General features: G+C 40.5%; 1 protein-coding gene across 1 annotated transcript in view; it reads right to left on the bottom strand.

Annotated features, from left to right (window-relative positions):
* Positions 1 to 27,646, bottom strand: part of LOC146798118 (cytochrome P450 2C11-like) — a 359,895-nt gene that overhangs the window by 257,022 nt on the left and 75,227 nt on the right. Inside the window, exon 4 of the mRNA XM_085625339.1 lies at positions 3,878 to 4,038. Coding sequence (XP_085481465.1) covers positions 3,878 to 4,038 — 161 coding nt within the window. The remainder of the gene's footprint in view (positions 1 to 3,877; positions 4,039 to 27,646) is intronic.

Below are 27,646 nucleotides of genomic sequence, written 5' to 3' on the forward strand. Positions count from 1 at the left end.
ATCTTGTTTAGATATTGCCAAAATTCTTAAAATTTGCTAGGTGCCAGCAGCTCGAATATCTTCAGCCATTTTGCCTCTGTGTGTTCGCGTTTTACCTGCCAAACCAGTAATGAGTGGCTCTTGGCCTCTATTTTTAGTTCCTTTTTGGCAGACTCAGACCTGGTTGCCCGATAAGCCCTGCGTTTGGAGTTTAGTTGTTTGGAGCATTCCTTGATTGCTGGTTGGTGTCCCAGTGTGTATGCGGGGTTTACATTGGTTCTGTGTGTAACGCTCCCCCGAAGCAGAGATGCTAAATCATAGGTGAGTATTCCCCATTCCCCTATATGGCCCTTGTCGTTGAGACCGGTCTGCCAGCCTTTCCACATTGATTTCCTTGAAGCAAACTTATGACTTGGGAGCGGCCCCCATTTGATTCTTCTAAGGAGTCTGTGTAGGTCTTCCCCCTTTGTTGCCCCGATGCAGCGAAGAGTGTGGCTGGTTTTCGCTGTGATGGATAACTGTAAGGTTAGGGCGGCATGATCGCTTTCATTCCGGGGTTGAACTACATAATTTGACATATGTTTTTGTAGCCTCTTACTTAGTAAGATATGGTCTATTGTGCTCGGGTTGTTGTAAGTGGGTGCTATCAATGCTCCTGAGTCGACTTTTGTGGTTAAAGAGTGTGTCGTTGCCAGCATATATGCCTGCATAAGGGCATTGAATCTACCAGTGCCCCCGTTGGAGTGGATTTCAGGTGCGTTCAGCCCTATGTCATGCATGTTTAAGCCCCAAGGATGATGGAGTCCATGCCTGCAAACTGCAATAATAGAGTTTCGATCTTGTTTATTAACCGATTAAGTTTGTCCTTCAGACCCGGCCCGTGGGGATTAAAGTAAACATTGATTAAGAGTATTGATATTGGGCCATTTGTCGTGTTCAAACCTTTAAAAGTACCAGCTAAAAACATGTCTGAGGGGTTCTTTATCACTGAGAAATGTACTTTCAGCGCGTGCTTGATGTATGTTGAAATGCCCCCTGATGGTCTCCTGAAAATATTGCCTTTTATTGCAGGTTTGAAGTATACCGCGTAGCCCCTATTGGAGTGGATGAAGTTGCCCATGTTTCCTGGGCGCAGATGATATCTGTTCCTGCAAGGAAGGTAGTTGCAGCTGGACTTTGCAGAACTTTATTTATCCCTGCAACGTTCCAGGTCATGATGTTAATCGTTTGATTGTTATCTGAGGGACTTCTATGATGGATGGGGACGATCCCTCACTTTGTGCCAATTATCGCCCCATTTCATTGATCGATTTAGATTGTAAAATTTTTGCTAAAATACTGGCCCTAATATTAATCAGGTACTTCCAGAACTGATTGGTTTTGAACAGATGGCATGTGTTAAGGGAAGGACTTTGGATGATAATTCTAGAACTTTTCTCAATATTATTCCTGATGCAGCTATAACCCTAGATGCGGAGAAAGCTTTTGATCATATTCATTGGCTTTTCATGATGCTCGTCCTCAAATGGCATGGTTTTGGCCCTTCTATCCTGTCCGTTATCAATTTGCTATATTCCTCCCCAACTACTTAAGTTTTTGTAACAGATCTCAATCTCCCTATTTTACTTTGCAACGAGGTACCCGTCAAGGCTGTCCTCTTTCTCCCTTGCTCTTTCTCCTCTCTCTTGATTCTTCATTCTCTACGTCACTCTACGTCATTCATCAACTTTTCGTGTTTTCAAACGCAAGGCAATTGAAGCCAAATTTACTGCTTACGCGGATAATATGCTATATGTTTCTGATCACTCTACCTCTTTGCCCGCCTTCACAGATCTTACATTTTTCTAAATCCGAAGTGTTTCCATTAAACAAATATTGTTTAAAAAGCATGTTTGATGGGACTGATTTCAAATGGAATATCAATAGTATCACTTGCTTGGGAATAAAATATTCTTCTTCAATTGGGAGAACAGTTCAGCTTAGTTTGGAAGATGTTTTATTAAAAGTAAATAACATGGCAGGAAGATGGTCTCCCCTTTTTTTGTTATGGTGGGGTAGACTGGACGTAATCAAAATGATGATGCTCCCTGTTATCAATTTTTATTTGTCCATGTTACCATTGAAACTTCCGTTAACATTTTTCAAAACCCTGAATGGTGTTCTGAGTACATTTCTTTGTAATGGTCGGAAAGCCCGTATTTCTTTATCTTTTCTGTCTGCTCCTAAGGATCGGGGAGGCGTCCATTTTCCCAATTGTCGACAATATCACTCCTCCTTTTTAATTCGTCAAGTGTTACATTATTTGTCCTCTTCGGAAGACATTCCTGTATCTGTTTGGCATAAATTGGAGGCATCCTTGATTCACCCTTTTCCTTTTACCTCGTTAACCAACTTTACCCATCCTCCTCGCTCTTTTAACTACCCAACAATTTCACAATTTATTTTAACCTTTCATCCGGTTAAGCGCAAATCTTATACTCCTCTACAAATATTTCTAGACTCACCTCTTTGGCATAATAGATCCATTAAATTGTCCAATCATTTTATTTTCTGGAAAAACTGGGTGGCTAAAGGGATCTTCCTAGTTGAACATTTAATACATGGTTCGCTTTTTCTTTCTCTCCAGGAAGTTGAATCCAAGTTCGGCTTACCTGTGTCCTCACACCTTAGGTATGAATCTTTAAGATTGCTTTTAACTAATCAGTTTTCTCTCCTCTCCGGATCTCCCCCCTCCGCTTTTGACCCAATTTTAGAACCTCTGTCCACCTTTCCTTCCCTTCCGGCCTCCCATATTTACAAATATCTTCATTTCTCCTCTCCTAACCATCCCAAGAATAAAGTTGAACTTTTATGGGAATCCGATTTGCAGGGTGCCCCCTCTATCCATACATGGAACTCTATTAGGACTTGTATACACCGCACCTCCTGTACTGCCAGCACTACTCAGACCCTCTACTATTTCTATCAAAGGTTATTTTTAAATCCATTATCTATTTCCAAGTATAGCTCATATCTATCTCCGAATTGCTGGTCAAGTAAAAACACCACTGGCTCATTTATACACTTATTTTTTCTTTGCCCCGGCATTAATCTGTTTTGGACTAAGGTTTGTGAATCAATCTCCTCCATTTGTTTTATTTATTTTCCCTTCAGCATTTACTCCATATTCTTGGGAAGTAATTCTGATAATTGATTTGGATCCCGCAGGGTGGGCATTTTTGTGGACTTGTTAATTGCTATTGCCTTTCAGGTAATTATGTCTAATTGGAAGGCTACCACCAAGGTGAGAGGAGTTGGCCTAATGGCTAGGGTGGTCGACCTGGAATCTGGGGAACCGGGTTCAAGTCTCGGCAATGACGCTGAACATCCTGTGATTCTGGGCAAATCACTTAATCTCCCCATGCCTAACAAAAAAAATAAATGTGTCCTCATGTAACGCAACTGGTGCTATGTAAAGCGCCCTGATACACGATTCGGGTCAAGTTCGTGCTATTTAAAACTCTGTAAAAAAAATAATTAACTCAGACATTTAGCATCTGATGCTCCAATCGTCAGCACTCTTAGAGACTGGCAATGGTTTTGTCATAAAATGTGCCTGCACAGGATTATGGCTTCTCTTTCAATTGTTGTGTACGTCTCGTCTCTTTATAATACTATGTAAAAATAAGCTACTTACAAAAACAACAGTGCCCACTGTCAATCATTAACTTAAAACATTTCTAACAAAATCGCAATTGGAGTTTCGTGAATTCCACAATTATCCTGGTTAAAAGTAGTATATAATCTGGACTCTAGTTTGTGTATTACCCTCACTCTTGGTTATGGCCAATATTCATTTGTCAGAGTCTACTCTAAACCATGCAACTGCAGACAACCACCATCTTTTCAATAAACTTACCTGCCCCCAGAAGGAGCTCAGAAAGCGGAAATTCTCATTAAATTTCTGGAGCAGAGATAGAAACTTCTGGTCTTCATAGTCAAACCGGTTACCAAAAACCACTGAGCAGATGACATTGGACACAGCTCTGCTGAAGAAAAACGTGGGGTCAAAAGCCAACTCTGTACATGGAAAAAATAAAAGAGAAAGAGATGGTGTTAGACCACAAGCTAATTGGAATTGTGTCTGCTTTCATCGGCTCACAATGTAAGAAAATGCAATGTAGTGTTCTCTCTTACATTGATCTATTTCAAATTCCAAAGGTTGCACTTCCATTGCAAACAAAGGTGTACTGAGTGTGCTAAGGGATCTGAAGGAGAATTTGTCTCAGGCAGACATAAACTTAAGGGGTTCATTCAGGAACAGGTGGTGTGGGACTGCTGTATTAAATTAGTGGTGTTCCTGGTCGATAATCCTACTGATACCAGTATCAATTAGAGTTAGGGAAACTAGTAGGTTTCTAAAGGTTTAACCTCAGCTGATTCTAATGTTGCGACATATGACCCAGTGACTTGTCCACAACACAGAGGTAGGGTGTATGACTCAGAAGACCAGCACTAATTTCTTCTTGGCTGGGACCACCATGTGAGGCATGCTCAACCCACCAGAACAAATTTTAAATGAACCTGACGCTGTAGAGAAAATTCCCTGCACGTCAAATTGATTGATTTCTCTTGTATAAGAAACAAGCTTCTTTAGAGAAATTGTTCCTTAACAAGACATTATGGGTCTGACTTAACAGATTTCCACATGAAGAGCCTTAAATTTAATAGAAAATCTTGGAAAATAGAGACATAATCCTTGAAATATTAAATAAATAAGTGTGCAACACTTGTAGATCCGGAAGCAGAGAAACATATTAAAGTCAAACTTATGAACCTACAAGAACGTAATGTGTGCTCCTTTGGCTTCAATTTCATGACCATCCTGTATTTCTGGTATTTTTCTTAGGTCTTCACAAAACACATAAGACCTTTTTAATGAAGAACCCAGATTTAGGTTGAGGATACCAGGGTCGAAATGTCCAATTCCAGCCATTATTCCAGTACCTAAATCCAGCTATTCCAAGGTATTTAACCTAAAAGGGGGGGGGGGGGCAAATTAAGACACCGTTTTACCAGGTCAAAAAATCACACGCAGATTCCGATTTGTGGTTACAAAAAACAGCCCTTTTCTGAATCTATTTACCATCTGCTGTAATGCTGGATGCTAAAACAATAGGCACCTCAGAAATGGCCAGATCCATACTACCCCGTAATTCATAATGAGCTCTTTAAAGTCTGCTCGCATTGATGTAGCTCGGTGTGCTATTAATTGTTCTTACAGGTACTGAGATCATCAACATTGTAAATAATACATTTAAAAAACATTGGCTTCTAATGTATTAGACTGTAAAACTGTCACTGACCATCTTTCTTGTTAGTTAAACTCAATTTAAAAGAGAACAGAAATGAAAAATCAACATCAATGTCTTCATCTCCACTCCCCAAACAGAAAGGAAGCTCCAAAACTCTAGCCATAATGGGTGCTGCATGCTCAAAATGACCTGAATGTTTTGCATGTCAGTTTATAGAATTGCTATACTTGTGAGTCAAATTGGAGCCATTGATCAATATAAATTGAATTGTATTGTAATTGCATTTATATAGCACTTACTACCCCTGACGAGGCGTTGAAGCTCTTTTTCGGTGAGTAGCACTCTACTCCGGAACCCATAAAGGATTAGTGTTGAATTAGTATAGTAAAATCTGAAATGAATTTGGGCGGTGGATATGTTAGTCTGTTATTTGGATTGAGAAGGATAGTGGAGGGATGAAAGAGGAAAAGGTTTTGCAGTTATATAGCGCTTGCTATATATATCAGAAAACATGTTTTTGAAGAATCAAAACGCCGCACTCTTCCTGGATATTAATACGAGTTTAATAACTTTCTCTCCATCTACGCGTTTTGAACTGAAACAGTTCTTGGTCACGGCAGTTACATGAGTCCCTTGTTTGTTTCAACTATTTATACCAAGATTCCAAATAGCCAACAAAGAGGCATTATGGGCATGTTAGTTCATTGTGCTAATCATGTAAACTTACATGAAATTAAATTCAAATCATATTGATTCCGCTCGCTCTGCATTAGCGCCACATTCTCAGCATCATCATGATGTGCTTATTACTACTTTGGATTGTAAAGAGCCCGAACGCTATAATTATGGTTTAGGCGCTCTATCGCTTTAAACTCTGCGTGAAGTCGCATTGATTCACATGCGAAACACTCGCATGAATCTTCAAAGTTTATAGACTTAGTGTCAAGTAGTTTTAGGCTGAGTTCCATATATACATCTGTGTGCCAAGTTGTGACGCCATGACGAGTAGCAAATCAGACGAAGAATAGAATACCTATAGTCTAGTTGTCAATGCTCTAAATGATCAATTCATACATTCATATTTTCTCTAAACATAATTCAAGTATATAGCCATGAAATCATATCTAATTAGTATTAGATTTAGAGTTTGTTCACAATAATATTCAGTCTTTCTACAAATGTACATAAAGTTCCTCATCTCCATTCAGCCCCCCCCGGGGTACGTGTCTTGAAATGAATTATTAATTTAGACTCCAAACGTCTGAGTTTTTGAGTTCTGTTTCCTCCTCTTTCATGTTCCGCGATGCAGGCTATGCCTGAATATGTAATGTCTTTCCACGTTTTTCCATTGTGGCTCTGTAGGTGCTTTGTTATTGCATAGGTTGTGTCTCCATTCTGAATTGCGCGTATATGTTTTAATATGCGCTTTTTCAATGGGCAGATTGTTGAACCTATATATCGTTTACCACAAAAGCACTCAATCAGATAAATTACAAATTGCGTTTCACATGTAATTGTGTTCTGAATTTCAGATGTTCGACCTTGCGAATCTTTGATAATTTTAAGATTTTTTCCAATTTTGCATGCTTTACATGTCATACACTTTGTAAAGCCTTGTTGTCGTTTTTCAAGCCAAGTTTTAGTCCTTTTGTTTTCAAAGTGACTGTTAACAAAAGTATCACGGAGGGAGTGATGGTGCCTTCCTATATGAAATCGGGGGTTGGTTTCCTATTGTAGGTCCAATATCAGGATCGTTCTTTATGACATTCCAGTACTTCATTAAGATTTTTCGAATTTGAAAGCTTTCCTTGGAGTATGTCAGGATTAGTCGTGTTGTTTCATCAGTTGTTGTTACATCCTCATGCTTGTTTTTAATTTTTTCAGTCAGAGTTTGAACTCTCGTTTTCTGTCTGGCTTTATTCTCTCCACGCAGCATATCGCCATGTTTGTATCCGCGTGACGTGAACCTTTTTTTTGTGTCCTGAAATTTCTTTTCCATCTCTTCTGGCTCAGAGCAATTCCTTTTCATTCGTAGGAATTCTCCATACGGGATACGTTCTTTCAAAGATCGCGACACTGTTTGTTGATGTTTTTTTGCGATAGACTGTTGTGTGTATTTTATTGGATTTGATATATATTTTGGTGTCCAAAATTCAATCTCACTTGATTGTATGTTAAAGGTGAACTTTAGGCCTACACCATTACAATTGAGTATTGTGATATACTCCACCAATTTTTCTTTTGACCCCCTCCATAATAGGAAGAGGTCATCAATGAATCGCAGCCATAACACCACATCTGTGGTGTATGGGTCATTTTCTTCTCTCCAAGCTATGTGCTTCTCCCACCAACCCATGGTGAGATTGGCATAGCTTGGAGAGAAGGAAACTCCCATGGCAGTACCGCACTTCTGAGAATGCATTTGTTTGTTAAAGAGAAGTGCGGCTCAATGATTAGAGCGGCAGACCCTGATGCAGAGGTCTAGCCCGGGACCAGGGTTCAATTCCCCGCCTCGGCGGGTCTTGGGCTCAAAAATTCCACGGACCTGATAATTCTCGCCTCGGTGCCATTCCAATCATGGAGTCCCACTCTGCAACTCTGGGCAATAGCTTGCTTAATCTCCACAACGGCCCCCACAACACTAAGGATGCCTGGCCTCCACCTTGGGGGTGCCCAGAAGTGGACGCCTCACAGGGAAAGCCAGGATGGGTTCCACAGCGGTATTCGTACAAGTGCCTTGAGACCCTTGCGGGTGAGTAGTGCGCTATACAAGTATCAATTTACATTTACATTTACAAACAGAAACACATTGTTCATTAGACAAATTTGCATCATTTCCATCAGAATATTAGTGTGTTGTAGTTCCCCAATTGGTCTTTGTTTGAGGAAGTATGCTGTGGCTGCCAGTCCTATGTCGTGGTTAATTGATGTATATAAAGAAACAACATCAATCGTTGCTAATAGATAATCAGATTGCCACTCTGTTTCCATTAGAATTCTCAAAAAATCACCAGTATCTTTGATGAAGGAACTTAAAGTCAGAACAATTGGTGCTAAAAAATAATCAACATAATCAGCTATATTTTCATAGAGAGATCCACAGCTTAAAATTATGGGCCGACCTTGGGGTTTGTGTAGAGTTTTGTGGACTTTGGGTAAGAAGTATATCGTTGGTGTGACTGGATTATTTACTGTTAAAAAGTTTTTTTCATCTGAACTCAGCAGTCCATTCTCATACCACTTGTTTATTCGATTGTGTATGTCTATGGTCATATATATATATATTCACTGAAAAAACCATAGGTTTCAGGGGCGTTATAGTTAGCTGGATTTTTCACTCGTACAAAACCATTGAAATTCCCCCGTTATAGTTAGTTCAGCTAACTATAACTCGCGCGCCCGCAATGCACTGCTGATGACGTCACATATTACATCACTCATGACATGGTCAGTGACATCACTCATGACATCACTGATGACATCTCAAATGACATCACTGATGACATCATCCAGTGTATGTGTGTTTTTCTGAAAATTACATATGTTTTATATATGTATATCTCAATATCGATGGAAGAATAAATGGGAATATAAGTGTCTAAATGGCTGATTTGTTTTTGAAAATTGATTGTATAACTGACTGATTAAGTGTATCTTAGTGAATACATGACTTAGTGAGTAATGTTTAAATATGTAAATATCTGTATCGGTCTCTCACTTTGTGTATAAGTGGCTGCATGGGTTGGTGAGTAGCTACATGAGTGTCTATATAGGTTATTAGTTGTTTTTTTGAGTATCAGTATGAGTGTCTGAGTGTCTGTATGGTTCGGTGGGGGGTATTACATAGTGCATAGGTGCATGAATGAGTGACTCACTGTTTGTATGTGTTGAAGACAGCATGTGTGCAGGACTGTATGGGTGGATGAGTGTGTGCATGGGTGTGTTAGTGAGTGAATGACTGTCTCAATAGTGTCTTTATGAGTAACTACATATGTTTTAAACTAGTATATGTGACTATTGGTGTATATAAGTGAGTATATGTGAGAGTGTGAGATTGGAAGAGTTCTTGTATGAATAAGTATGTGTTTCTATAAGTGATTGTTTAAAAGACTAAGTATGTGTAAGTTTCTGTAGAAGTAAGTGTGGTGGTGTGTGTATAACTGTATATGCAAGTAAATGGATGTTTGAATCTTTATTAGCATGAGTAACTATGTGTGTGAGTAACTCTATGGATGAGGGGCATTGTGTAACAGGATCTTTAGGTGTATGAGTACATAGGACGAGTGAGTACATGTATGGGTGACTGTATAGGACTGTTGGTGAATGAGTGGATGTGTATGTGGATCTTAGAATTACTGAATAGGTTGTTGTAACTGGTATTGGTATGTCCATTGTTTCGAAAATTTTAGTTTCTATTTTTGAATGTGTGTATCAAAGGTTATATTAGGGGGAGAGGAGGTCTGCCACTCTATCACAAGGATGATGTCATCAGTGATGTCATCAGTGATGTCATTTGAGATGTCATCAGTGATGTCATGAGTGATGTCACTGACCATGTCATGAGTGATGTAATATGAGACGTCATCAGCAGGGCATTGCGGGCGCGCGAGTTATAGTTAGCTGAACTAACTATAACGGGGGAATTTCAATGGTTTTGTAAGAGTGAAAAGTCCAGCTAACTATAACGCCCCTGAAACCTATGGTTTTTTCAGTGAATTTCTAAGGTTTTTTAAATGCAAATTCCTAACTATAATGTGCCTGAAACCTATGGTTTTTTCAGTGAATTTCAAAGGTTTTTTAAATGCTAATTTCTAACTTTGCCTACAGAGATAGGACATGTGAAGAAAGAAGGAAAAACGCACAGAAAGGAAAAAAAAGAAATGCAGAAAGAAGCAACAGAAGCCCTCAAAGACGAAGAAAAGTGCAGGAAGTAGGATAACGTGCAGAAAGAACAAACAGAAGAGCAGAAAGAAGCCTTGTTGCAAAATCATCCTGTACCCTCAACTTTTTCAAACGGATACTGGTGGTAACTGAGTCTGACTAACCAGTCCTAGAGCCAGTGCTATGTTAAAAGACACTCAGAATACAGTGAAAACACCTACATACACTAGGGAACACTATGCTTTGGGGTCCCCCTGTGATTAGCATGACCTCCTCTGTAAGCCCCTAGTATATAATAGGGCAGGGGATTAAAACTACCTCTTAAAACGCACCACAGGGCGTGTTTGCACACGTCACCTCAGGCCCCGTCCCCTCCCTTTCCCACTGTGTAAACATGCCCTGTGGCCGTTTTAAGTTGGGAGATTAAGTCCCCTTGAATCCTGAGGGTCCCTAGGGTCCAACTAGACCACTAGGTACCTCCAGTAAGCGCCAAAGAGCAGCATTGCAGAGAGGTGTAAAAAGTGGCACGGCCTGGACCACCTCTCTGCAACGTAGCTCAGTGGCGCTTACTGGAAGCACCTGGTGGGCTATTTAGCCCTCAGGGGCCCTCAGGATTAAAGGGGAATTATTTCCAAAACTTAAAACGCGCCATAGGGCGTGTTTGCACACGTCACCTCAGGCCCCGTCCCCTCCCTTCCCCACTGTGTAAACGTGCCCTGTGGCCGTTCAAAGTTGAGAGATTAAGTCCCCTTGAATCCTAATGGTCCCTAGGGGCAAAATAGCCCACTAGGGACCTCCAGTAAGCGCCACAGAGCTGCGTTGCATAGAGGTGTAAAAAGGGGCGTGGCCTCAGAACACCTGTCTGCAACGCAGCTCCCTGGCGCATACTGGAGGGTTAGTTGGCCCTCAGGGACCCTCACTATTGAAGGGGAATTAATTCCCCAACTTACAACTGGCCAGGGGGCGCGTTTGCAGAGTGCTGCAAGGAGGGGGCGTGGCCTCCGGCGCGATGCCGGTCTTTTATTTATTTTATTTTTTTAAGAAGGAGGGCTGTGTGGCCCCCCCTTCTTTTTCTAATGTATTGGCCCTGAGGACCCCATCCCCTGGGGCCTGCACCCTAATTTTTTTTTGTTGAAAAAAATTAATTTGGAAGGGGGCCGCGTGGCCCCCCTCCCAAGGCCTTAATCGACCCCGGGGACCCCAACCCCCGGGTCATGGCCTTTTTAAAAAAAAAAATCTTTAGGAGGGGGGCTACGTTGCCCCCCTCCTCAGGCCACTTATGGCCCCGGGGGACTCCATCCACCGGGGCCGGCCTTTGTTTTTTATTATTTTAAAAAAATATATATCTATAGAAACACCTAGGACATGCTGGACAAACCGTATGTACCTATCACCATGACGATTTGCGTGATATTCATTAAAAGGCGACGATGCATACAATGAATCCACGTGGAATGTATTTACACCGCTAGTGAAGCTCTGACGTGTCTGACGCTCAACCATGCCTAGTCCCAGCGCCCCCGCCGGTGGGTACTCTCCAAGTATACACCCTTGTCGTTTATTTATACAAACATGGGTAGCTATTGACGGGCACATTTAATACACACGCACACCAAGCCATTCAAAGGGGGTTCGACAAAAATTCGACCAAACTATGCCAGAAACCCCCCTCACGTTAATAAAATACACATCCACCACCGGATGTGTAATACTTTTTATTTTACTCTCTGGAAAGGAGACAAACCTCACTTGAGAGTCACAGCATGCTCCTGGCTGAGCCCAATGCTGTGTTACACCCACCAGTGCCTTCTAAGTGACACACACCTCTGTGTTGTATTCCACCAGCTAGTGCGTATGCTATGACACCCTCTAGCCCATGTGCACTGTAACACCACCCCGTGAATATGTCATGCCACACTTGCCTTCGCACGGGTTATATTGCCCCATCTAACGTGCCTTCCTCGATGCCTATGTTATAACGCACAGCGTTATGCCATACATATTACAATCTGGGATCCATATCTTTGTCACAGTGCATATGCAATGTTACACTCCCCAGCACATATTTTATATTACAACTTTAGAGACTAGTTAGGTTACACAACACTGCCCTGTGCATATTACACTCCAAGGCGAATATCGCATAGCACGCGCTAGTGCCTGTGCTATCGCACGCTCTCCAATGAATCTGTCATTGCACACAATGTATTGCATATTATATTTCACTCCCCGGTTTTTTTGGTGCATAGTTTATACCATATACAATATCTAGTTTTCATTTTCAATCATGCTCTCAGGACTATGTTCTATTTAACACTTCGTCCACCTACCCTTTTCACAGGCATTACATTTTGCGATGGGGGTGGAGGGTCAGGGGGTGTTTCTGCCAAGTGAGCCCGGAGTCACAGTCACAAACGTCCTCTTCTTTCTGCATAAAAGTGAGATTATGCTGCATACTTGTTCATATTTGAAGTAGTTCACACAGACACACATTTTAAAAACAATAAAGTTTCTAATACCCACCTTCTCTGAACAGTTAGCTTGCTGCCCCATCCACCTCCTCCCTATCCTCTGTTGTCTGAATCCATGGACTAGCCTCCTCCCTCCTGCCATGCATGGTCTGATGTGCTGCCACTGCCCTCCATTTAACATGATGTACCAGTCCACTTCTCCTGTCCTCCATTCCCCAATTCTATGGCCCATCATTGACCTCCTGCTTAGCCTCTGTGCTTAGCTTGCTGCCCCTTTTCTCCTTCCCCCTGCCCTCCGATATCTTTGTGCATGCCCCTGCTCCATCCGTTTTGCCCACCATGTTCCATGGACCTGCCACTCCTATCTACTCTGAGTGTTCTGTTGAGCTGCCACTCCCCTCCCACCTGCCTAGCATTGTCAGATGACTGTAACCTGTCCCTGCCACCTCCAACCTGCCTGCCCACATGCCATGCCCCTATCCGCTTCCTCCTGTCCTCCATGGTCCATTTTACTGCCACACCCTTCTGCCCTCCCTGGTCTGTTGTGCTGCAACTGCTCCTCCTGCCTGCCCCGCGCAGTCTGCTGTGAGGCCCCTTCCCCTGAACTCTCTTATCTGTGCCCAGGTCCTGACCCTCCCTTCTATCCTCCATGGTCCTTTGTGCATGCCCCTGCACCCTCCTTCTTGCCCATCATAGCCATTGTGCTGCCACTAACCCTCCTGCTTGCCATGCATGGTCTTCTGTGCTGCCATGGCCCCTCTCACCTTCCCTGTGTGGTCTGCTAGCTGCCCCTGACCCCCTCCCACCTTCCCTCCATGGTCTGTGTGTATGCCATCATAATCTCACTGTGCTCTCCATGGTGTGTCTTGTTTCTAGTGCCCATCCTGCCTGACCTCCATGGTCATCTTGCTGCTCCTGCCCTTCCCCCTTGCCCCCAGCCCTCTGTTTCCATGCGCAGACCCCTATTCCCTCCCTCCTGGCTTGTCTGTTCCCTTGTAATGCCCCCGATCCGTCCCTCCTGCCCTTTATGGTCTGTTATGCTGCAGCTTTCTCTCCTGTCTGTCCATTATGGTCAGCTAGCTACCATTGCCTCTTTTCCCTCTGTTCTCTGTTGTCCATGTGCATGGTCCTGTCCCCTCCCTATTGCTTTCTATGGATTGTTGTGCTACACTCCTGTCCCGCATGCCCTGTGTGGTGTATTGTGCTTCTGCAAACCCTGCCTGCCCTGTAGGGTCAGTTTGGTGCACCTCTCCATGTCCCTCCTGTCCTCTGTTATCTGAGTCCATGTCCCTACCACAATTCTTCCTGCCTACCATGATCCAATGTACCATACTTGGTAACATTTTGAACTTGGTAAGATGGAGATATTGAAAAAAAAACTGGGGTATTGATTTTCCCCTTTGAGTTACATTGAAAAAGAGGAGATTGTAGACAGGAGACAGATCAAATAAAGCCCATTTGAGCTTAAAAACATTGGACGTTTCCTGGCTGAAACGGGTCTGTTGGCATGTATGGTTGTACTACCACTGCCTCTTCCTTCTGCCCACAATGGTCTATTATATTGCCACAGCGTCTCTTGCCAGTCCTGCATTGTTGGTTTGTTGCCCCTGCCCCCCTTTCCACTGCCCTCCATAGTCTGTTGTGCTGCCACTGCCCTTCCTGCCTGCCCAGTGTGGTCAAATTGTTTCCTCTGCACTCTCCTACCTGCCTTCAATTTTCAGAGTCCGTGCCCCTGGCCTCTGCCTCTCAACAGTATCCCAATGAACAACTAGATTGCTAACATTCTATATTTATTACAAAAGTGTGGAACGCCTGACGTCATCTTGATGTAATCAAAACTGTAATACCTAGAGCATTTCCTTTAGAAATTACATATATGAGAGGGTCTTATTTGCATCAAAATTATGGTTAGTGCTCTAAAAAACTAAAATGAGGACATATTTTCTGAGTTTTCAAATAGCGGCAAAGAACTTTTAAATTATTTGTAATCTTTATGTTTTTTTATCCAGTTGACCACTTGATTAAATGTTGCACTTAGGGGAGAGGATGTGGTGTTACTTCCAGAGCTGCAGACTTTGCAACTGGGGAACCAGGTTGGAGTTTCTGCTTCAGCTCAACATTCTGCGATTCTGGTCAAATCACTTAATCTCCCCATGTCTACAACCAAAATGAATTTGATCTTGTGTGATGTAACCAATGCTCATGTAAGGCACTCCAATACCTGACAAGTCTGCACTTTATAAAACTGCAAATACACAAAAAATAAGTGTTTTGCACACTTCTGTCATTGGGCTACATGTGGGCTACATCTGGGTGATATTTGGGCTACATTTGGGCTCTTTTGTTTCTGGTGGCCATCTTGGGAGCTTTATTTGTTATGAAGTTTCCTAATTTCCTCATTTACTGCAGTCTCCTCAGTAGGAAATACTTTCAGTTTTTTACTTTGGTTCCATCAAGAAGGCATTCAGATGTGTCACACATTTGCCATAAATTCAGAATGTTAGCACTCTAGTTGCTCATTGGATCACTGTAGTAAAGCTGCTGCTCACCAGGGAAGTCTGCTGCTGGTATTGAAAGTGCATGTTTCAGTCTGCATGTCAGAGTTTTTAAATGAAATAGAAGAGCATTTGAGAAGTCACTCAAAATGTGCCCTAATTTTTCTTTCTGCAGCACTAATCATACTTTCTAAGGCAAAATGAACCCCCTCATTTTGTTCCTTTTTACGGTCTCGCCTTGCTATCGTGTAAGCGATCGCAAAGCGAGACTATTGTAAGGGGGTTTTAAAAGTGCTCCCAAAAAGCGGATTGCATGGCTAGCATGCGCACAATCACGCGCATCGTGCCGCCATGCAATCCGTTTGGTATCGCACTTCAAAGGGTCTGCTCCCCCGCCTGGAATGCGCTCCCCCGCCCCCACCCCCGCCAAGCGCGCGCGCCACGCTCCGCCGGGCTTGTTTAATTAAGCCCTGAACATAACAATGCTTTTTCTACCTACAGATATCGGCATAACCCTTATTGAAAAAGAAATGTTTTGACTTGTCAAGGCTTCTCGATTTTTAAGTCCTTGTCAATTATTTCATTCCTAATGTCTTCTTTTCTCTAGCACGGTTTGGTTAGAAATCAGACGCAAATCAGCTTCACAAAAAGAGCATTTACATAATTAGCAGACTGAGTTCACGTTGTTCTTGCATGCTTGGTGCTGCACCGTGCCATAAAGTACAGGCACACAATACTGCTGGTCTCAATGTGTGTGGTGCCAAGCTGGTCACACAAAGAGTCAAAGTCTTGTCGTGACTCGTGAGGGGTGAAATATGCTGCCGGGGGCTTCATGCTCCACTGAACTGGAACAGCCGACTTTTGAAACAGCTGCCACATTCACCATAAACGACTTTCACTATACCACCACGACCCACAACGCTTTCTTTTAAACACTCTTTATGACCAAGCAACAACTTTCCATTATCTTGGCTGGCCCCCATCCTGTTTGCGTGACTTGAAAGGAAACTGTGTTAATTTGTAAGGCGCAGTTTATTTCCATTCCCGGCAAATAGAACTAATGTTGCCTAGCAGGCGAAATCGCACTTCCGGTTTCAGCCAATGAAACTGAGGGTTCCTATTGTAAACACTTGCAGGATCGAAGTGTCTGGCTCGCATGCTGCATTTGATCTAAAGAGATTTACAACGGCACTGACAGAAAAACAATGTTTAATCTGTTCCTCAACCTGTAATTTCCGTTTTCACTTTAAAGCACAGCATACACCCTCAAAGTCCCATTAATTGTACCTTCAGTTTTCAAAGTAGCAAACCATTATAAAATAAAAACGTTGTGGAATTGTTAAACTCAGTCAGAGAAATGTGCAGATCTTTGATATCAAATATGGGCTGGTGGGAGGAGCAGGTGGTCCGAGTCGCTTATCACACTGAGTGGGAAGAAAATGTGCTACATTGGAGTCGATTTATCGACAACTTGTTTGTGGTTTGGAAAGGATCTGAGGTTTCAGTTAACAACTATATTCAAAAACTACAAGTGAACAATTTAAATCTTAAATTCACTAGTACTATAAGTAATTTGTCAGTTAATTTTTTAGACTTAACTATTTATGTTAAGAACTCCAAACTTCAGACAAAATTGTATAGAAAACCGACAGCAGGGAAGCAGGGAACACGCTGCTACATGCAGACAGTTTCCACCCCCAGAATCTGATCAAAAGCATTCCGTATGGTGAATGTTTGAGAACAATGCGCAATTGCAGTGTAAAGGAGGTTGCGGATGAAGAACTTGTGAAACTCAGCACTAGGTTTGAAGCTAGAGGGTATACCAAGACTAATGTACAAACAGCAACAAAGAAAGTGAAAGCGAAAACTAGAGAAGAAATCCTCTTTAATCCGAGCAAGGGTCATATTAAACGGGCCAATGCAGGTGACAGCCAGACTAGGATGATTACCACTTATAATCGACAACATGGTCAAATAAGAAGTATTGTTGCCAAACATTGGCATTTGATTCGTAATGATCCAATTCTGGGCAAAATAACATCAAAAAGACCAGTCATTACATTTAGAAGGGCGAGATCCTTCAAACAAATGCTGGTACGTAATATGATCACTAGGAAACGTTCAGATAAGCAAGCGAAAAATTGGCTTAAACCGAGAGAGGGGTTTACCAAGTGTTCGAAATGTAAGGCCTGCACCTTTGGTATAAACACACACGAATGAAAAAGATCAAAGGTCATTTTACCTGTAAGACTGAGTTTGCTGTCTACGTCCTTCAGTGCCCTTGTGGCCTGAGGTACGTACGCAGCACGATCCATCCAGTTCATAAAAGAGTGCTACAACATCTCAGAGCATTCCGCTATGGGCATAGTTCTTATCCCGTTGTGCGACATTTTGAGGCATATCACAATAAAATTGCACAAGGCCTTGTGTATTATGTGATAGATTGCATCCCTCTGAATGTACAAGGGGGCAATAGAGAGAAAAAGTTGCGAAAATTGGAGTCCTGCTATATCCTGGAGTTAAACACACGTTTTCCGTCAGGATTAAATATTGAAGAAGACTTAATTACACATCTGGTATAAGATATTATTGATGAATTGTATAGAAATTAAGTCATGGTATCGGCTATTCTTCTGCACCATTTTTAATTTATTGTTTTTATTCTTTGCACAATATAACAGTAGAATTTAGCATCATGTAAAATAAGCCCACTTGGGCAGAATTCAATGTTTATTTTGCAAAGCGTGACATGTCGGTCATTAAGACAAGTATATTTGCCCACTAGGACTTAATGTAGTATGTCATATACGATTTTTAATGTGCAGTGTTGTCATGTGACTTAAAACACATCCTCTTGTATAATAGGATGTCTGCAAACGGATGATTTATTTCTCGTTCGTAACGCAGACCAGCAATTGAAATACTTTATTTGCTTGGAGGGTGTCACTTTATCATTTTTGATCATTATTTAAGGACATTATGTTTGTTTGTTTTTTATTGGTAAAAGACATTCTGTTTATGACAATTGTGCACATATGATGAATTTAAACCGTATTTTGATAAGACGTTACATGCTAATTTAAATGCTAAAAACTATGAGTCTTTTGTTTAATGCACTAGTATTGTAGTTCAGTCATGTGACATGACGTGAACTCGGTATTTAAAATGGCTAATTGAAACGGGTAAGCCGTTGGTGAACAAGCCTGCTGAGCAGGCGAAACACGTCCTACCAGTCGTCTGTCAATAAAGTTTTGTTGGCCAGAACACGGCATCGTCATCCTTGTGATCTGAGAAATACTGCAAATATATATATATATATATATTGGGTTTTTTTTATTTGTTTTTTTTTTCACTGAAAAATCCATAGGTTTCAGGGACGTTATAGTTAGAAATTAGAATTTAAAAAACCTTGGAAATTCACTGAAAAAACACCACAGGTTTCAGAGACGTTGTAGTTAGTTGGACATTTCACTCATACAAAACCAGTGAAATGTGGCCGTTATAGTTAGTTCAGCTAACTGTAACTCGTGCCCCCGCAATGCACTGCTCATGCCGTCACATATTACATCTCTCATGAAATGGTCAGTGACATCACTGATGACATCACTGATGACACCTCAAATGACATCACTGATGACATCATCCAGTAATTGTGTGTTTCTGTAAAGTTTAAATATGTTTCATATATATATATATAGAGGCCCTGGTGTATTGAAGAATGAGTGGGTGTATAACTGTCTGAATGGATGATTTAGTAGCGGCGTGACTGACTGTATAAGTAAGTGATTAAACATGTCTTACTAATACATGGGGGACTGACTAATTTATATGAATGTCTGTATCAGTCTGTCAGTTGGTGTGTAAGTGGCTGCTTGGGTTGGTGAGTAGCTACATGAGTACCTATATATGGGTTATTGATTGATTGTCTGAGTATCTGCATGGGTGCCTGAGTGTCTGGGTGGGGGGTGTATGACTCCCTGCATGGATATGTGAGTGGGTGATTCACTGGGTGTTTGGGTTCAAGAGTGCGTCTGTGGGGGGCTGTATAATTGGGTGAGTGTGTGTATGGGAGTGTTGGTGAGTGAATGGATGTCTCAGTGATACATGTGAAAGTAACTACATATGTAAAAGGCAGAATATGTGAGTGCTGGAGTATATAAATGATTATATGTGAGAGAGTGATTGTGAGAGTAGCTGTATGGATGAGTGTTTGCTTGTGTCAGTGATTGTATAAGAGAGTAAGTATGTGTTAGTATCTGTATAAATAAGTGAGGTGGTATGTGTATAACTGTGTACGTGAGTAAATTGGAGTGTGATTGATTCTTTGCATTACGACTAGCTGTGTGAGTAACTTTATGGGTAAGTGGCAGTGTGTGAATGTCAGTATAGGTGTATGAGTGCATATGATTGTGGCTGTATTGATGAGTGATTACATGTATGAGTGACTGTATGGGTGAGTGAGCGGATGTGTGTGTAGACTAACCCTGGGCGAGATACTACGCTTTGCCCACGTAGTGTACGTAGCGCTGCCTGCTTTGCAGTTTTCGAAGTAGGCGAAGCAGGCTAGCGCTACGCACACCCAGGGCGAAGCGTAGCTGCCTGCCGCTGCCACCCGCCTCCCGCCCGCCCTCCTTTTAAATCAAACCCCCGCAATTTCAATAAATATTAAATTAAAGAAACTTACCTGAAACGCGGCGTCTCCGGGGCTCCCTCTTCCATTTCAAACTTCTTCTGACTAATGCGCATGCGCGGACGCCCGCGCATGCGCATTTCTCGCAAGAAATGCGCATGCGCGGGCTTCCGCGCATGCGCATTTGTCAGAAGAAGTTTGAAATGGAAGAGGGAGCCCCGGAGACGCCGCGTTTCAGGTAAGTTTCTTTAATTTAATATTTATTGAAATTGCGGGGGTTTGATTTAAAAGGAGGGCGGGCGGGAGGCGGGTGGCGCGTAGTGGGGCTATGCGAAGCACATAGTGTGCGTAGATTTGGGCACACTACGTGCTGCTTCATGTAGCCCCACTACGCCCACTACGCCCACCCTTAGTGTAGACCTAAGAATCAGTGAGTGGGTATGTAGTAATTGGTGTTGGAGTGTCTATGGTTTTGAGAATGGCAGTCTGTAATTTAGAGTGGGTGTATCAAAAGTTATATTTGGGTGTGAGAAGATGTATCAGATTATCAAGTGGATGATGTCATCAGTGATATCATTTGAGATGTCATCAGTGATGTCACTGACCATGTCATGAGTGATGTAATATGTGACGTCATGAGCAGTGCATTGCGGGGGCACGAGTTATAGTTAGCTCAACTAACTATAACGGCCGAATTTTACTGGTTTTGTATGTGAAATGTCCAACTAACTATAACCTCCCTGAAACCTGTGTTGTTTCAGTGAATTTCCAAGGTTTTTTAAATGCTAATTTCTAACTATAAATTCCCTAAAACCTATGTTTTTTTCAGTGAATTTCAAAGGTTTTTTAAGTGCTAATTTCTAACTATAACGTACCTGAAACCTATGGTTTTTTCAGTGAATTGCAAAGGTTTTTTAAATGCTAATTTCTAACTATAACGTCTCAGAAACCTATGGTTTTTTCAGTGAAATTCAAAGGTTTTTTAAATGCTAATTTCAAACTATAACGTCCCTGAAATCTATGGTTTTTTCAGTGAATTTCAAAGGTTTTTTAAATGCTAATTTCTAACTATAACGTCCCTGAACCCTATGGTTTTTTCAGTTAATTTCAAAGGTTTTTTTAAATGCTATTTTCTTACTATAATGTTGCAAAAATATTTTTTCTTATATTTTTGTTATAAAAATCATGTATTATTTTGTACTTTGTAAAAGATAAATATTCATTTTATTTATTTATTTTTTAAGAAAAAATTGGAGTCGCGCTCCCATCGTGTACCTGTCTCGATCGGTGCACGCATTCAAACCGCCATATTGGTAAAGTCATGTAGGACGCGCGTTTTGTAAACGACGGGTGCGCGAATTACGACCCCACGTAACGTTATGCACAGAGTTGCAGAGCTCGCGCTGGGTGCACAACTCCGCCTTAAATTTTTAACTTTTAAATTTATATATATATATAACTTTTACATGTATATTAAAGCAAGAGATTATTTAATTTTTTTCATAAAAATCATATATTTGTAAGTAGAATACAGATACATTTTTCGTAAATATATTTTTTAGATTTTGCGATGTATGCACGCTGGGTGCGTGCGCCATGCGCGATTCCAGGTGACCTTTTAAAAAAGAGAATTTCATTGGTTGATAACTTTTTCATTCTAGAAGTTACGAGATACCCCCCCTCCCAATTGTGTTCTTTCTTCCAGAACATCAGCAGAGAGATAGCACTTGTGATTTCTCTCTACTTTTTCTGGATTTATTTATTTATTTTTTCAAAACAGCAATTTGAAATGGCTTCTTCCAGCATCCAGCAACATGTTGATCCAGAGGAAGAAGATGACCAACAAGAACCTGTCAGAAAAAGATATGAGAGCGTCGTCTGGGCCTTTTTTTACATCCCTAAAGGCCAAAAAAAGGTAAATGCATGAAAAGTTACGTGCACTATCTGCCAAAGTGTCCTGTCGCGTGGATCTGAAAAATATATTCATGCGGCACATCGTAGATACTCAAGCATCTCCAGACTATACACCCATGGGCCCCTGCACGAGAGCAACACCACCGTGATTTGGAAAAGCAGGCTGCGCAACAAGACCAATTTGGAGTGCCGAGCACATCAACTGGTTCCTCCACCGCAATGACAAAAAAACATTAAACCAGAAGTCACAAGAATTAAACAATGTTGTATTAAATGCAACAAACTTCTCTGCCATGGAGAACAATCCATGGATGCCATTGTGGTTGCAGTTAGAAACCACTTTTGTTAATTTTTTTTGTTTTTCTTTTTGCAATCTGTTGTTAATTGCAAATTGTTGTGAAAGAATTCACAGTTCATTCTGTTTATTTTTGTTTTGTGTGTGAAAAAAAAACAATTTTTTTTAAAAAGTTAGAAAATCACAAGAAAATACAAAAATACAAAAAGAAGAACAAAACGGCTATCGTAAGAACCACCTATTCTGTTTAAAAAAGAGACATTTGTATGTGCTGTATGAAGTGTATAGATAATATCTCTAAAATTACATGGGTGCATGAGTACTGCCTAGAGGACTGGAGAAGTGCTTGGGTAGTTGCAGAGTGATTGGATGAGTGCTTGGGTACTGTGCAGGTGATTGCAGGATTGCATACATAGGGCAAGGTTGATTGCGTGAGTGTATGGATAATGCCTGGGTGAATGCATGAGTACAAGCGTAGTGCTTGAGTGATTGAAAGAGTGCACAGGTAGTGTCTGGGTGATTGCATGAGTGCATCAGTAGTACATACGTGCTTGTATGAGTGCATGGGTAGTGCCTGCATCATTGGATGAGTGCATGTGTAATATCTGGGTGATTGCATTAGAATATGAGTACTGTTTGGGTGATTGGAAGAGTGTATAGGTAGTGCTTGAGTGACTGCATGAGTGCATCAGTAGTGCCTGGGTTATTGCACGAGTGCATCAGTAGTAGGTAGATGATTGCATAAGTGCATGGGTAGTGCCTATATGATTGGACGAGTGCATGGGTAATGCCTGGGTTATTGCATAAATGCATGGGTAATGCCTGGGAGATTGCATTGGTATATGGGTAGTGTTTGGGTGTTTGGAAGAGTGTATGGGTAGTGCTTGGGTTTTTGCATGAGTGCATCAGTAGCACATAGGTGCTTCCATAAGTGCATGGGTAGTGCCTGCATGATTGGACGAGTGCATGGGTAATGCTTGTGTTATTGCACAAGTGCATGAGTAATGCCTGGGTGATTGCATTACTATATGGGTAGTACTTGAGTGATTGTAAGAGTGCATGGACAGTGCCTGGGTGATTGCATTAGTGCATCAGTAGTACGTAGGTGCTTCCATAAGTGCATGGGTAATGACTTGATGATTGCATGAGCGTTTGGGATGAACCTGGGCGATTGTAAGAGTGCAAGGGTAGTGTGGGGATTTTATAAGTGCTTAGGTATTGGTGGAGTGTTTGGATAAGTGTATGGCTAGTAGCTTGGTGATTGGAGGAGTGCATGGATAGTGCACAGGTAAATACAGCAGTGAATGGGTAGTGCCTGAGTTATTGCATCAGTGGATGAATAGTGCCTGGGTGATTGTAGGAGTGCTTTTGTAATGGCTGGGTGATTTTGTAAGTGCATGGGTACAACTTGGATGATTATATAAGTTCATGGGTAATGACTGCGGGATTGCATCAGTGCAGAGGTAATGTATGGGCGACTGCGAAAGTACATGGGTAATGCCTGAGTCTTTGCATGAGTTTATGGGTAATGCCTGCATGATTGTATGAGTGCATGGGTAGTGCCTGTGTGATTGGACAACTGCAAGAGTAGTATACGGGGATTTTAGAAGTGTTTGAGGAGTGAATGAGAGATTGAATGAGTGCATAGGTACTGGGTGGGTGATTGCAGGAGTGTATGGGTAGTGCATGGGTGATTGGAGCAGTGAATGAGTAGAGTCTGGGTTATTCCATGGGTGCGTGGATACTCCCTGGGTGATTAGAGGAGTGCAATGGTAGTGTGTCCTGATTTTATAAGTGCTTGAGTAGGGGCGGAGGGATAGTAGGAGTGCATGGGTACTGGCTGGATGATTGGAGGAGTGCATGGGTAGTGCTTAGGTGATTTTATAAGTACTTGGGTAGTGGCAGAGTGATTATATGACTGATTCGGTAATAACCGTGTATTTAGAGGATTGTATGTGTACTGCATGGTTGATTGCATGAGTGCAGGAGTAATGTCTGGGTGATTAGCGAAGTGCATGGATATTGGGTGGGTAATTGAACGACAAAATAAATGGATGATTGCAGAAGTGTATAGGTACTACCAGACAGATTAAAGGTGTGTATTAGTAATGCCTGGCTGATTTTGAAAGTATATACGTTATAGTCTAATAATTGAAAGAGTGCATGAGTATTACTGAGGTGATTTGAGAAGTGAGATGATTGAATGTGAAAATATGAATAACTGCAATAAAAATTACTGTAATCAATAATTCATATTTTTATGTTTATTGAATTATTTCAACTTATCTTCTGTATTGAGGTAGATATCAAACTCATTGAAACTATTTTATAGTTGCTTTATTATAAATTACATTTAAAATATTTCCAAACTTTAGTTTTACTTTCTGTAAAAGACAAGAAAAATACTGTTATTGCAAATACTATTAAATGTTAATAGCACAAAATAATTTTAAAAATACATAACGTATTCAGGTCTTCTTTTTTGCTGTTCTCATATTCTACTGAATTTCACAATAAACAGTGATTTCAATGCTGATCATCATAAAACAGCAGACAAAAAAATTCAATCAATAAGATTGTAAAAGAAAAATAATCTGTGCTCAAAATTTTCACAAGTTCAACTCTCTGTTTACGTTTTCAAAAATAAACACTCTCATTCACATTGCATATAATACAAAGACCAAATATATGAACTACTTCTTTTTATCACAATTTTCAAAATGCACTATCAATGAACCGGAACGAAAATTCAAACACAAAAATCAATCAAATACAATCCATATAATGTTTTTACTCGAGACAATGCGACATATGCCACACCCTCTTTAAACACTGAACTTCCAATATTTACCAAAGCATTATCTACACTCAAACCTTGAGATTTATGAATGGTCACCGCATATGCTAAAGAAAGAGGAAACTGTTTTCTACGAACATACAAATCTTTTACAAGCAGGAAGCGAACAGCACAACGTGCAACCTGTTTTACCTCTTCAATCTGATCAAATTTAATCTTCAAAAATTAAATTCCTTCTCTGTTCTGAAAATTTACATAATCAATAACTTATCCCATTGCTCCATTCACTAAACCGTTTTCAACATCTAAATTACGCCATAATATTACCCGACAGTTTAGACATACATATAAAGTCTTCTCCAAACCAGCCGTCTTAGATATAGATTTTTCCAAAGAATCTAATTTTGACTGTAATTTCTCTGACAGAAAAATAGTAACTCCTTCGTGTTCCATTTAATCAATGGCTTCCATTTTCATTATTGTTTGTCTCTCCAGTTTCAAAAGTTCCTCATTGAATGTAGAGCACTCTTTCAGTGTTGGCATCATACAAACTATAGAATTTTTTTCTCCAATTTTTTTGTAGATTATTTCAGGTGCAATGTTTTCATTTGGAAACATGTTTGTTACTAGCCGACTTTGTAAAGCTTCTTTACCATGTTTTGTCAAAACACCAATTCTTATATCTTGAAGAATGTGTCCATAATGTTCATCACTTGCTTCTCGCATATTCTTAATAAGTTCTTTATATTCAAAATGAGACCAAATGTTCACATTTCTAATACTTCCCAAAGTTTTTTAGTGTCTTGATACAGAAGTGTTCTAAAAACTGGTTCTCCTTTCACAGGAGTTAGTTTTCGCCGAATAAAATTACATGTTTTCCTTCAAACAGAAGATCGTAATCTGTTTTTAAAACCTGTTGCCTCCTCAAGTGTACAAAGTCAAGCATTAAGTTTGAGACCATGCTCACCTCATCAATGATTAGAAGTTTCAATTTCTTTAGTACTCTTGAGACTTCATAACAAGATTCTCCAGATAGCTTGTGGTATTCCAACTTATTTTCATGTTCAACTGGTAGCATGAGTAAATGATGTAATGTAATCCCTTTAATGTTGTATGCTGCTAACCCAGTTGGAGCGGTTACAACACAAGATAAATGTGATTCAGTTGTTTTCTGTAGATAAGTAGTCAAAACTGTAATTAAGAAACTTTTTCCTGTACCAGCTTGACCACTGATATACATTCGAATAGGTTTAATTGATGTGCAGTTGCATTTTTTTCATGCAGTAAACCATGTTCTATCTGTTGTGTAACTTGCAGATATATTTCTTTCTGTTGAATATTTAGTTGTTCTTCCAAGTTTCCCAATTCTATCATATCCTGATGTGCTTGTTGCATTGCCGTTTCCACTTCAGTCATGGTTTTTGCTGCTTCATTTTCAACAATTGGTTGTCCTAGTGGATCTTGACTTAGTGGGGCAGAATTTATCTTGAGAACTGTCTCTAGCTATTTCAGCTGCGATAGTAGTCTCTTGTTAAATCTCTTCATTTAACATTTGTAGTTAATTTTGAAAAATTGTACATTGAAAGCTATTTTTCCAGGCATTGAAAGAATCTTCATAGTAGTCAAAATCTCCAAGTAATTCTGTTTCAGTACGCCAAGGCTTGAAAAGTTGTAGGAGTGCTAAATAGAAAAATTCTCTTTTATCTATTGTTTCGCAACTGAGTTTTCTGTGGTTAATAAGATTTCCTTTGGCATATTTTACCAAACATCCTTCACAGCCAATTACTGCATATTTTTCTTCGCTTATATTTTCTGTAACATTTCTTTTAAAGCTGTAATGTTGCAGTACTTCATAGAGACATATGTTTTCCAGATGTGGACTTCTTTTGGGATAGTATGTGTCCAACATATTTGTTTTAACAGTATCTGTTCTTTCTGGTTCATTCAATGCTAAGTATTCAATTTCTTGTACAGTTTTCAATACTCAAGTTTGTGTTGCAGCAAGACCAAGACTTGCCCAAATGATTCCTCTTGCCTTTGAATATAAACTTGCAGAGGTCAACCGATCCGAACATTCATAGGATCCAATTTCACGATGGGAGAGCATGTTCAAACTAAAGCTGTACAATTTCTTGGTAAGAGTCTTTTCTTGTGAAATTTCTTTCCACATTTCCTTCGACTCTGTCTTTTCAGATTTGGTGATATAAGACGTAACATACCGAGCAACAGCAATCAAATTATCTGCAACATATTGGATATCCATATTTGCATTCCACATAGTCAAAATCACTGAATTGTAGTCATTAATATACTTTGAATCTTCAGTTCTTTTTATGTTGTAAGTATTCTTAGGAGATTTCTGAGTTATAGTATGGCTTACCGCTGACATGAAACTGTTCAATCTTCCTCTTGAAATTACTGGTCATGGGAAATTTTGGAGCATTCTTGATCCATAACAGCATATGAATATGAGATGCACCTCTATCTTGGTATTCCTATCTCCAAAAGACATCAATAACTTCTCCAAGAGGTGAATTATTTTTGTTGCAGATAAAAGACATCATCGCTTCAAACCTATGATTAAAATATCTGCACACATTTACAGGATCCAAGGAACACAGTTCTCCAGGTGTCTTCAGTTCAATGTTTTCTATATTTTAATTTGCTTGTCTTAGGAAATCAAGTAAATCGTTCCATGCGTACGCAGCACAGCTAAGCGTAAGAAACCAAGTAGGGGTTCCTAAGTTCCTTAACATGCATTTAAGTTCTCCGTGATGACGATATCAATAGTCATATGTCCCACATTGACACGCCATCAAATTAATCAACTGAGTTTCTAGTTGTTCGTCTTTGTTCAACTTTCCCCATGAACTCCTTTGCAGAAACATGT

Source organism: Triturus cristatus, chromosome 9 (genome assembly GCF_964204655.1).
Source record: "Triturus cristatus chromosome 9, aTriCri1.1, whole genome shotgun sequence".
Lineage (NCBI taxonomy): Eukaryota > Metazoa > Chordata > Amphibia > Caudata > Salamandridae > Triturus > Triturus cristatus.